The sequence below is a fragment of the Notolepis coatsorum genome, assembly GCF_963971535.1.
Source record: "Notolepis coatsorum genome assembly, chromosome: 10".
In the NCBI taxonomy this organism is placed as follows: domain Eukaryota; kingdom Metazoa; phylum Chordata; class Actinopteri; order Aulopiformes; family Paralepididae; genus Notolepis; species Notolepis coatsorum.
This window is the reverse complement of record NC_140174.1, coordinates 117059414-117072916: the sequence shown is the minus strand read 5'-3', so window position 1 is coordinate 117072916 and position 13503 is coordinate 117059414. Positions and strand designations below refer to the sequence as shown.

The window sequence follows — 13503 nt, the reverse complement described above, 5'->3', positions numbered from 1 at the left end:
GGTATATCAATAGAGAATGTCCAATCTCTGAAGGCGCAGGTGGTACATATACGACCTGGAATAGTTTAAGGAATAACAGCAATGATACTTTAATGATTATATACTGGACACACTAGGGGGGGTTAATCCGGTCGCTTGTAAGCCGACAGGAGTAGGAGGGGGGGGGGGGTAGAATCCGGCTGCCTCATCCGGCCAAGGGTATCCCAGGTGAACCCACTGTAGTGCCGTTCAATGCGCCGGCGATCCTTGGACCACAGATGAAAGCAGGTGGACTCTTTGTGGGCCGGCTCTCTCCGGTCCACGGGGGAGAGACGTGAAGCGACCTCGTCTTGCAGAGCGTCTCCTCACCTTGCGTCCTCTCCAGGGGGGGGGGTTCCAACACACGGCAGTGTCGGGGGTCTTTATCCATGGAATAATCAAAGTATACAAAGCATAATCCGTGCCTGGGAATAATAATCCGGTATACAGGTCCACTCGCTCGTCGGCTCTGGGGCTCCTCGGGTGCAGCTCCACGTGTGGTCAACCACCCTGGGCAAGCAGCCAGTTCTCTGCCCGAAACGATGGGGCACTGACCACGGTAGTATTCTCACCGCACGAAGCACTATATATTAACAGACTATTATTAGCTTAATAGACTACGTCCAACTCGACGATATAGTGCCAAATATGACTATTCAAATATTAATATACACGATGTCTCAATACCGATGGTAGGCGAACTTGGCCTTACTCCCACACGTGGCGTCGCGGGGAGGCTTTACGTCTGTGACTCTATTGGAGGGTAAGAAACTGGACTGAAAAGGAAGTCCTACTTTAGTAGCGCAGTATATATACGCACTATGAACAAATAGTCCCATTAGTGGTGCGGTAGCCAGATTCCTACGCGGAACTAGGACTTGTTCGTACATGTGGAGCGGTACGTTTGAACTGGGTCTGAGGGGTATGGCAGCCTGGCACCAAGGTCTCGACCAATAGTAGAATGGAGACTATTATGGGATGTTCAGTAGGCTAGAATGGATATTCAATGCATATTGTACAAGGAATATACAAGGGATATCAGGGAATATTAGAGAATATACAAATACAATTAAATATATATATATAAATAAATATATATATTCGGTTTAATCTGGCCCTTCACAACAGCTATAGTTTAGATTGTTGTTAGCTAGCTAACTAGTTGTTAGATGGCTGTTAGCCTTGATGCTATCAAGACATTCCAGTTGGGGTTGGTCGTCACATTTTATTTGGGGTTGGTTGTCACACGTTGTGTAGGCTATTATTGTTAGGCCGATTTATTGTGTTCTTATTTTGTTATATAGGATGGCCTAAAGATGTGTTTCCTGTTTATGTTCATTAAGATGCATTAAGTTATGTATTTGTCAACTTGTCAATGCAATTAAACTTTCAAATTTAGTTCTGCCTTCTTGTCTATTCTCAGTCATTGCCCCACAATGGTGGAATGAACTACCCACCCCAGTTAGGACAGCCGAAACCCGTCCAATCTTTCGCCGTTGACTAAAGACGCACTTCTTCAATCATTATCTGAAATCTAAATCTTGACTTCTTTTTAAGATTTTCCCATTAAAAGTGTTAAAACACATGGTGACAACCAACCCCATAGTGTGTGACAACCATCCCCATGATGGGGTTGGTTGTCACAATGTGTCAGAGTGAGTGGTGAGTGTCCCTCGGCGGCTGCAGAGCAGGTTCTTCTGCCTTCACCAACCCACTCAGTGTTGCCCACACTGGCCCCCTCTCTGCCTTCACCAACCCACTCAGTGTTGCCCACACTGGCCCCCTCTCTGCCTTCACCAACCCACTCAGTGTTGCCCACACTGGCCCCCTCTCTGCCTTCACCAACCCACTCAGTGTTGCCCACACTGGCCCCCTCTCTGCCTTCACCAACCCACTCAGTGTTGCCCACACTGGCCCCCTCTCTGCCTTCACCAACCCACTCAGTGTTGCCCACACTGGCCCCCTCTCTGCCTTCACCAACCCACTCAGTGTTGCCCACACTGGCCCCCTCTCTGCCTTCACCAACCCACTCAGTGTTGCCCACACTGGCCCCCTCTCTGCCTTCACCAACCCACTCAGTGTTGCCCACACTGGCCCCCTCTCTGCCTTCACCAACCCACTCAGTGTTGCCCACACTGGCCCCCTCTCTGCCTTCACCAACCCACTCAGTGTTGCCCACACTGGCCCCCTCTCTGCCTTCACCAACCCACTCAGTGTTGCCCACACTGGCCCCCTCTCTGCCTTCACCAACCCACTCAGTGTTGCCCACACTGGCCCCCTCTCTGCCTTCACCAACCCACTCAGTGTTGCCCACACTGGCCCCCTCTCTGCCTTCACCAACCCACTCAGTGTTGCCCACACTGGCCCCCTCTCTGCCTTCACCAACCCACTCAGTGTTGCCCACACTGGCCCCCTCTCTGCCTTCACCAACCCACTCAGTGTTGCCCACACTGGCCCCCTCTCTGCCTTCACCAACCCACTCAGTGTTGCCCACACTGGCCCCCTCTCTGCCTTCACCAACCCACTCAGTGTTGCCCACACTGGCCCCCTCTCTGCCTTCACCAACCCACTCAGTGTTGCCCACACTGGCCCCCTCTCTGCCTTCACCAACCCACTCAGTGTTGCCCACACTGGCCCCCTCTCTGCCTTCACCAACCCACTCAGTGTTGCCCACACTGGCCCCCTCTCTGCCTTCACCAGCCCACTCAGTGTTGCCCACACTGGCCCCCTCTCTGCTCTGGGCAGGCATTTGAGGTCCTTAAAACCGTGGATCAACAGCAGTAGCCACCTTTGATGAAACGAAAATAAATAATAATGAATTGATTGATGAAAAAAAAAATTAAAGTAACTTTGCAAATCCAACCACCATATTTCTTCATGACTCATTCATCTATCCATTGATCAATCTACTGGCTTAACAGTCTATAATGGTCAGACAATACAGTTATTTTCTGGTCAGTCTCACATACCTTCAGCCATTCCAGGTTTGTTTTCTCCCTCCGCTGGTTGAGGTCCTGGGTGAAGGCATTCTTGAATCGCACAATGTAGGCAGGATCATCATCTGAGATCTTCATTGCGTGCTGGGGGTGGCAGGTAGAACCACAGAGCAGGATACATACTGTTCCCCACCAAGGAGCTCAGTGATGTACCTACACACACACACACACACACACACACACACACACACACACACACACACACACACACACACACACACACACAAAATATGGCCAATTAATTTATCTCAGATTACACTTTCTTTAAGTTCTCACACACAGGCCCCTTTTCCACCGGGGTTGAACCGGTTCAGTTCTTAAAAAAATAGCAGATACAAGCTCATAGCATGGCACTCGGTGCTGCGCTATGAGTTATTTTTGAAAGAACTGAACCGGTTCAACCCCGGTGTAAACATGGCCACACACACACACACACCTTTTAACTAAGATTACACTTTTATAAGTTCTGATTCTGAATCATTTATAGTATTTAAGGGCATGCATTTCTTAATGAAATACAAAGTGACTTTTAAAAGAAGTTGTATGCCAATTTAAGAACACGCTATCTTTGTAGACCATATCTGCATGGCTCCAGCAGTTTCTCCAGCTTTGCCAACTTCTCATATTCAGCATCTGTTGGGAGGACCAGCTTGTGTTTATGCTGGGCCAGCGTTGCGTGCACTGGGACTCTGTTGGGAGGACCAGCTTGTGTTTATGCTGGGCCAGCGTTGCGTGCACTGGGACTCTGTTGGGAGGACCAGCTTGTGTTTATGCTGGGCCAGCGTTGCGTGCACTTGGACTCTGTTGCGTCTCAAACGCTTGATCATCTCAAGGGTGGAATTCCAACGTGTTGGAACATCTTGCACGAGTGACTCTGGCTCTTGTTCACTGGATGCTTGCTGGACATTCAGCTCATCTGAGTTGGCCGGACTGTGTTTGAAATGTCCGACCACTTTTCGACACTTGGCCAGGACACCATCAAAACCACTATCCCGAAGTGACATTACAATGGCCCTCTGTATAAGGTGCGCAATGCAGGGCATGTGCTCAAATGGCAGTATCCTCCCTGCTACTATCATGTTGGGAGCGCTGTCTGTCCCAATGGTGGTGATTTTGTCGGCTATCCCCCACTGATTAGCGACGTCCAGAAACTGCCTGGCACACGCTTCTGCAAAGTGGCGCTCCTCTGTTTTAATCACACCTAACGTTAGCACAGACAAAGTAGATCAGAATACGTTTGCTAGTAGTAGTCAACTAAAAATCAGCAGGCTGGCGTTGTCTGGGCTATAGCAAACGTAGCTAATGTTGTTGGCCTGTGGTAAAATGTATCAATCGATCCCTGATAACGTTAGCTAAAGCTGTGTAAATGTTAAGCTGAATTAGCTCAATTAGATTCAGATTCAGAGTTTTATTTGCCAGATGGAAAAACAATACAATCATAGAGTTTTTCATACAAAATCATAAATACCATACCATGGGCAAAAGGAGTAGGAAGAAGAATAAATCTTATAGTTACCTGCCCCTTATTCCTAAACTAAACAAGTATTACTTGATGGTCGGCGTACAACCTAATTTACACAAAATAATAATTTATACCACATACAAAGAAACAAACAATCCACAGTTTAAACAAGAAAAAATTCAATGATAATAATAAAGAATAAAAGAAAGAAATAATTCTTTTTTAATTGACAAACACTATTACATCCCTTAAGCTCGCTATGGAGATAATTCCACAACTTTACACCAATAACTGAAGGACAAATCTGTTTAAGTGTGGTACATGCAAACTGATGTTTAAAATTTAATTTAATATTACATGCCGCGGTGGGTTGGTTTCAGGTTGGAATGAATATTCAGCCAGTTGGATGGTTATATGCTATGGTTGGATGGCTGGGTATCCAGCCTGAAACCAACTTAACCGTGGTAAATTAAATTACATAAACGTACCCAAAGCGAACGAGTGAAGTTCCCAGCTGACATCGATGAAGTGTACAGTAACGTCTAGGTAGTTATCGTTGCTGACAGATGTCCAATGGTCCCCAGTCAGTGCTACACACGCCGCCGCGGCCAACTTCTCATCTTTCACAGCTTTCTCTGTGGCGTGTTGGTCATGGATTCTCCTCATGATGGTTCGCCTCGCAGGTAGTTTGTAACACGGGTCGCCTGTTGCCGCCCGGAGAAGAAGCTTGAGTCCATCATCTTCAACCACGCTGATAGGCCGGCAATTGATTGCAATCCACTGGGCTAGGAGGTTAGTTAGCTTGGCTGATAAAGCTGTGCTGATGGGCTTGCCTCGGTTGCACTCAAACAGTGTAGTTTGACGAACACTTTTCCCCGGTGCAGCAGTGCTTGGTCCGGCGGCACCTTCCTTGCTAACATCAATTTGATGCTTTTTGCTTAGGTGATATTTGAGACTCGAGGAACTCCTACAGTAAGCCATTTGAGCTTTGCACAAAGTGCAAATCACCTTGGTCTTGTCGAGGTTTCCATCGGGAAGCTTTTTGTAAATAAAATAGCCCTGAAGCAAACCCGGCTTCACACTGCTCACAGCGTCCTCCATTGTCATGCAGCTGATGTTTTGATATGGTAATTATTTTCACCCGTGAGCCGCTAGGAACGTGAGCCCAGCTCTAGTTTAAACAGAATGAATAGACACATACAAAGAATATATAAATCTTTTTAGATTATTTTTTAAATAAAAAATAAAAAAAATAAAATGTTGATTTAGAATTTGAATGCCAACGTAACGTACGAAGGTCCGAACGTTTGGGCTCAGACGTTGTCACAGAACGATTTACACAAAGAGGACAGTAGCATCAATTAGGCTCAGAAGAAGGAAGCGTCTGTCCGTCTTCTCCAGAGTCAGACAAGAAGATGGATACCAGTTTCCTCTCTGGTGCATTCAGTAGATGTTGATGTTTTCTTCTTCCGCCAGGTCTGGTCCAGATTGACCCTCCCTACGAGAGAGTGTTCCTGTTGGATCCTCAGTACCAGAACCCGGCGGTGCTCCGGAGCAAACTACCAGAGCTGTCGCAGAGTGCGGAGGCCTCAGGTATGCACTGCTCTACTCCCCGTCCGTAGGGAGGAGGTCGAATTTTCTAATACCGTAAATCCTCTATTATTGGACGGGTCTTGTATTTACCTCAGCTGCAAAGAGCACCAGGCCTTTATTAGAGAGAGGCTTATATAAGAGGCAGGCCTTAATTTCACAAAGTGGCCAATTGTAATTGTGATTGATTGATTGATTTTATTTAGACATAAACATATACAGATCACATGAGTATTTGCTTTGTCAGGGTGAAACTGTGGTGGATTAACGTAATTCACACACTGAAGTTGGAACTGTCTATAGGTTGCGGGGTCCGGGACGATTTAGCGTGTGGTACCTTCTTGACTCTACCTCAGTCGAATCGAGTTGCATTGATACAGTAACATGCAGTAGCTTTAGCTAACGCTATCATAGCCATCATGATCTGTAATGTCAACTGGACAACGCCTGCCAACGCCATATAGATAGCGAACGTTAACCAACGAAGCTAACGCGAGGGAAACGTTAATGTAGTCAGTGTAGAGAGAGGCAGCACTTAATTTGCATTGGCAAGAGTTTATCATTCTATATCACAGCACCAAAAAAAATATATACTTGCGACCTTGTATTGGAAGCCGGCCTGTATTTGTCTGCATGTATCAAACCCCCGGCCATTATAGGGTTATTATAGGGGACCCGTCCTCTATTCCTGGGATTACTAAGAATCACCAAAACTATACTCATATTCAAAATGGTATAAACTGGAAATGTACGGTAGTCGTGCCAGTCTCCACATTCGATTTTCATGTCAGAGTCGAAAAATATATATATAAATTATTATTATTATTATTATATATATATATTTTAGGTGAAGCAAACCATTCTTATTTAATACATTTTTATATTTAGAGGCAGCCTAAATGTTGGAATTCGGTCTTAACACATTCACGGCCAGGGGTCGCTGTTTACCTTCTGTATCGAACGCCAGTGCTGTAAGTCAATGGGGTGCTTTGTTCACTTGCGAGTGCTTAAAATATATCTTATATTATAGCTATGGGTCTAATAAACCCGTCGATTGTCAGTGAGTTGCTTCCAGTCAACATGCACAAAACAGATTGTTTTTTCATCCGTACATTTCCGTTTTATACCGTTTTGAATATGAGTATAGTTTTGGTGATTCTTAATAATCCCAGGAAAAGACGCGATAATAGCGTTTTAGTGAAATTCACTTACCCCCGCCGCAGCCAACGGTAAAAAGCACAACACGGTCCACACACAAGCTTCTTGTTCTTACCTTGTCTCTGATGTAATGCAAAAAAAATTATCCAATTATCTGATCGCCATTTGAAGTACTGGGCGTGGAGGTCCGTGCCACGTTCAACAGCATTGCATATGGAGGGGTGGGGGGGGGGCAGCCTCGCAGATGTATCGTTGAAACAGGTTACCTCGACGGAGTATTTAAACCCCGCCTGCACGGCTCAGCTCGGCCCAGATAACAAACCACAGCATTTCTAATGTAGTGCAGTTGCTGCCACAATGCGTTAGGGGGCGGTATTGACCGTCCGCAATCGCAGACACACTCAGAACAGTATGCACAAGGTGCCTCGATGAATTATGAATGGCAATAGCGAATAAAAGAAATAACGAGTTAAACACGTACATATACGTGATTGTGTTAAGAACAGTAGACTATTCAAAAATGATTTTGGTCAGTCATGCACATCCCTAGTCCTCACTGACGTCTACCTCCTGTAGTGTCACCCTCAATTACCCTACTTCACTATGACCGTGTAAACAAAAACAGAGTTGTTGAGAAGGGGAAGCTATAGGGGGGTATCTCTATCTTTAGCTACAGAGGCTGTTTGGTGAGCTGAGATGAGGGTTAGCGACTGACTTTTCACTTGCTACAACTGAAATTTAATTAAGGCTGTTTCAATATAGATCTTGCTTTCAATAAGGGAGATTGACATTTACATTTAGTCATTTAGCTGAAGCTTTTATCCAAAGTGACTTACAAGTTCTGTACAACAGGTCAGAAGGAAGGGTACAACTCTGGCAGCTAAGGGTAAGTAACATTGGGCCTCATTCACAAAGCGATATAAGAACAGATTTCCTCTTATTTTGTTCTTAACCCTTTCACTGCCGCACTACCAAACGGTTAAGCCTTTCACTGCGACAATACACAGAAGGTTAACACTTTCACTGCCACACAGTGTAAAAGCCAACCAGAGCGCGTGTGATAAGGTCCAGTTCTCCAATCCAGCAAGCGGGCAAAGGGGCATACAAATAAGCCGCCTCGCGGCAGAAGACACACATGGTGGAATCACCGATGCTGCTCTGTAGCTCCTCCTGGTGGACTTTTGAACATCCTACACTCTTTTTGTCAATCACTTGCATGGCATCGCTCTCAGCACCTTCTCTCTGCAAAATTAAGATGAGATCAGATAAGATATTCCTTTGAAATTCAAGCATCATGGCAGCATGGGGGAGAGGGGGAGGGGAGGTACAGGTATGAGCAGGGTAATAGTAGACATACATATAGGCAATACAATTATAGTACAGTAGGAAAGTAAAAGCAAATAGGCAGTGTAAACAATATAATTAACTCTGAATATAACAATATGAGAAAGTAAACTGTAATCAAAGGTGCAGATATCGGTTATATTATACGGTACAATAAATATGGTCAATAACACTTAGAATCTGGATATTTACTATGAATAAGTTAAGTAAAGTATAAAAGTATACAGTATACACAGGTCCAGTATAGGGATGCACGGTATACCGGTATTAGTATAGTACCGCGGTACTAGAGTGTTTGAGATGATACTATACTGCGTTTGAAAAAAAAAATATTTTGTTCCCTTTAATTTATTCATTTATGCATGCGAATGCCTTCCTATTGGAGCACAGCGCTGCTGTCAGTGGTGACGTTGCGCTAGTTTACCGGAAGAGAGAGCTCTGATGGAGAGAGATTAAGATTTCTATTCTTGCGAATAGCATTGTGGACATTTTCTAATGCTCGTATAAGGAACTGTAGTCACGAGAGCTAGCATTAACGTTAGTTATCATAACCATCAACAATCGCAGTGAGGATCTTTATTGATTAACGTTAGCTAGCTAGCTTTAACTAGAATTATAGTTTGCTAGCTATATAAGCTAACATTAGCCAAGTTTATTCTATGCAAAATGTGCTAGCTAGCTAACGTTAATAAAGATCCTCACTGCAATTGCCGATGGTATGGTCCCCCTAAGAACCACCTGGGTAAAAAATCGCGCTGAGCCGTGGATGCACTCCGAAATACTGGCCGCTATGAAAACCAGAGACAAAAAATGCTCTGAGTTTCGTAAAAGTCAGTCAAAGCTTACTAAAAGCACGAGCAGTGAACTCCAAGCCCACGTGACTGAACTCAAACTAGAAAGAAACAGACTAAGAAACGACGTAAACTCCATGATCAAAACTGCAAAAAAGAATTTCATCAATGACAAAACTGAGGAAAACAAAAACAAACCACGTGAACTTTGGAAATTACTCAATAATCAACTAGGATGCAGTAAAAAACTTAAAACCAGATTCTCAAACATAAACATAAAAACGGACAACACGCTCATCACAGACAAGCTGGATGTAGCCAATTACTTAAACATTTTCTTCACAAACATAGCCACAACACTGGTAAACAAACTACCCTCCCACTCAGGGCTTTATGGGGTAGAACACATAGTAGCTTACTACAAAAACCTAGGGGTCCGCAAGGACGACTTCAAGCTGGAAATGGTAACAACAGATGAGGTACTCAATAAACTGAGCGCCCTCCAACCTAACAAGGCCACTGGCCACGACAACATCCCTTCCAAATTCCTCAGAGACTCAGCAGCCGCCATCACCCCAATCATCACACACATAATAAACCTCTCCATAAAACAGGGACACGTCCCCAAGGACTTCAAAATTGCGAGGGTGACCCCTCTGCACAAAAAGGGCAGCAAATTAGACCCAGGCAACTACCGCCCTGTTTCTATTCTCACCTCCATCTCGAAAGTCATGGAAAAAATAGTCTACGAACAGGTCGAAAAGTACCTAGCGGAAAAAAATCTAATCTACGAATTCCAATCTGGCTTCAGAACGTCCCACTCCACTGACACATGCCTTCTCTATTTGAATGACCACATCAAACAAGAGGTGGACGCAGGCAAATACTGCGGCATGGTCATGCTGGACCTACAAAAGGCCTTTGACACAGTCAATCACTCCATTCTGATTGACAAGCTAAAAGCAATTGGTTTTGATAGTTTATCAGTGAGCTGGATGCAATCCTACCTTGAGGGGAGGGAACAGATGGTGGAGGTAAACGGTACCCTATCCCCCCCCCTCACAGTGAGCTGTGGTGTTCCACAAGGAAGCATACTAGGACCGCTACTGTTCCTAATTTACGCAAATGACATGTCGTCAGCTTGTGACTGCAACTTGTTCCTGTTTGCGGACGACTCAGCCCTGCTGGTCTCTGACAAGAACAAGTTACAGGTTGAAAAAACCCTCAGCTCGGAACTAGGCAGAATCTGCATATGGCTCGCTGATAACAAACTATCATTACACATGGGCAAAACAGAGTCCATTCTCTTCGGTTCAAATAACAAACTCAGCAAGACCGACGGCTTCTCAGTTACAGTGGGTGACAATATTGTCACAAGGAAAGATGAAATTACCTACCTGGGTTCCATCCTAGAGGCTAATCTCTCCTGTGACAAAATGGCATCCAATGTAATAAAAAAAGTCAACCAACGAACTCGATTCTTGTACCGGATCTCCTCTCTGGTAAACAAGAATACCCTGAAGACTCTGGCAGGAGCACTCATTCAGGGGTACTACGACTATGCTTGCACCTCATGGTACCAAAGCACCTCAAAGGCGCTAAAAACAAAATTACAAACATCTCAAAACAAACTGGTCAGACTACTGCTTGACCTTACTCCTAGAACCCACCTCACCCCTGCCCACTTTGACAACCTAGGATGGCTTAGAGTAGACGACAGAGTACAGCAACTTGCAATGGGCCTGGTCTACAAGATACACTACACGACCAAGGTACCCATGTACATGTCAAAATACTTCCCAAAGGTCAGTGAATGCCACGATCACAACACCAGAGGGAGCTCCACAAATCATGTTAAACCCAGATTCGGCTCAAATAAGGGACTAAACACGTTTCGCAATTATGCCACATCAATGTGGAACGCCCTACCCAAAGCTGTAAAGGAATGTGGATCACTACCCACTTTCAAAACCTCTCTCAAGGGACACCTACGGGAGACTGCAATTCAACACTGGCCCCTGTAAATATCCTAACCCAACCCCCTCCAATGTACAGTCATTTACCTAGTATGGTTTTGTCAATAGTCCAATGTACAATTTTGTTTGTTTGTACAGTGTCCCCCCCCCCCCCCCCCCTCAATGTACAGTTTTGCTTGTATATACAGTGTGCCCCCCCCCCCCAACCACCTCCAATGTAGATTACCCAGTATGGTTGTCAATATCCCAGTGTACCCAACCCCCCCCACCCAACCTCCTCCAATGTACAGTTTCTACGTCAAATGTATATACTCCCTTTTCCTGACTCCTTCTGTATCACAAACAGTACTGTATTTGCAAATCTGGTATGTCATAAATGTATAGATGTAGCAGTACTGTTTATCTGTATGTCATGTATGTCATATATGTCCTGATGAATTGAAAATGGGGGACCCTGATGTAAACAAGACGAAAGTCTTTCTCTGGTCTGCATCCCCTTAACAATTGTGTGTATTGAGCTGTACTGTATTGTACCCATTCTGCAATCTGTTAATAAAGTTTTCAATCAATCAATCAATGGTATGATAACTAACGTTACGTTAATGCTACAGTATCAGTACTGTAGTCATGCCATTGATGCCAACATTAGTTGGATGAGCTATGCTAGCTCTCGTTCAGTTCCTTATTAGCCCCTTTCGTGACTGATGCAATCCTTGGTTGAATACGTGAATGTGTATTCAACCAAGGGTTGCATCACAGTCACGAAATGGGCTAAGTTCCTTATACAAGCATTAGAAAATGTCCACAATGCTATTCGCAAGAATAGAAAATAAATTGAAAAGCCTAATAATAAGCTATATATAGCCTAAACTGCCGTGCTGAAAGCTAGTAAACACAGCATCCCCTGCTGCCTACCCACAGAAATGAATTGATGCACACTGCATCTGTATAGCTTAGTCACAAACTTTATACAGACACATTTGACAATTGCCCATTTAATGGTTCATACATACTGTATAAAGACAACGGAAATCTATTTTATTTTTGTTAAACAGCCTACAATATGACATAACCTAGTTCTAGATTATGATAGGCTATATATAATCAGTCACTCATCAAAATGTTTTCTAGGTTATGGTATCTCAAACTAATTAGGCCCTCTGCTATGACAAATGTATAATAATAATAATACAACCATACTTTTTCTACCCCTTGAATTATTTTTAACTACAGAAGTCTGCTGCATTTGGCTCACAGAGTGACTCCCCCCACTCAGAAGCAACCTAACCTCCCAGCTTTTTTTGAGCAGCATATTAAGTACACAAATTAGTCCAAAGATGATCAAAGGCTCAACAGGGCAGTCGCAGAGTTCATCTGTGTGGACCAAGTTCCAATATATATACAGTTGAGAAAGCTGGGTTCAGAAACCTTGTACAGCAACTGTTTTGAGTGCAAAAAAAGTTCCCCAGCATTTTGAATGCCATTGCTTTTAATAAAAAATGTGTACTCTTGTCATTGTTCATTGTTGTGTTTTAAAATAAAGAACAATAATGACATCTGAGAGTGTTTCCCTGATTTTGAGGGAAAGTATCGAAATTCATATTGGTATAGTATCGAAACAAATTTTTTGGTATCAAGGTATCCTAACTGGCATGAATGAGATTGAGGAATAGTTTAACTTCGCTATAATTTGACAAGAAGTGGAGAATGTATAAGTATTATTTCAATTTGACACATTTCTCATGGTCATTTTAGTTTTGATCATGTTCATATTCATATAGTCAGTTTAGTTTTGATTTGTTTATATTCATATAGTCAGTTTAGTTTTGATTTGTTTATAGTCAGTTTAGTTTTGATTTGTTTATATTCATATAGTCAGTTTAGTTTTGATTTGTTTATATTCATATAGTCAGTTTAGTTTTGATTTGTTTATATTTATATAGTCAGTTTAGTTTTGATTTGTTTATATTCATATAGTCAGTTTCAAGGTCTGGAGGTTCAGATCAGGGAGCTTTTCATTTCGGTTTTGTTTAGCATTTATTTCGTCTATAGGTCCATGTTCAGAGGTACACCTTAAAGGTGCTGTAGTTGGTATTTTTGTATTAATAAGTGTTAAATAGCTCTACACTCTGACAGCCATCACTGGTATAGAGTGTCTGGTCAGTAAC

General features: G+C 43.7%; 1 protein-coding gene across 1 annotated transcript in view; it reads left to right on the top strand.

Moving 5' to 3' along the window:
• ddr2l (discoidin domain receptor family, member 2, like) overlaps positions 1 to 13503 on the top strand; it is a 230020-nt gene that overhangs the window by 140032 nt on the left and 76485 nt on the right. The window contains exon 11 of the mRNA XM_084323157.1: positions 5953 to 6069. Within this exon, the coding sequence (XP_084179283.1) occupies positions 5953 to 6069 (117 nt within the window). The remainder of the gene's footprint in view (positions 1 to 5952; positions 6070 to 13503) is intronic.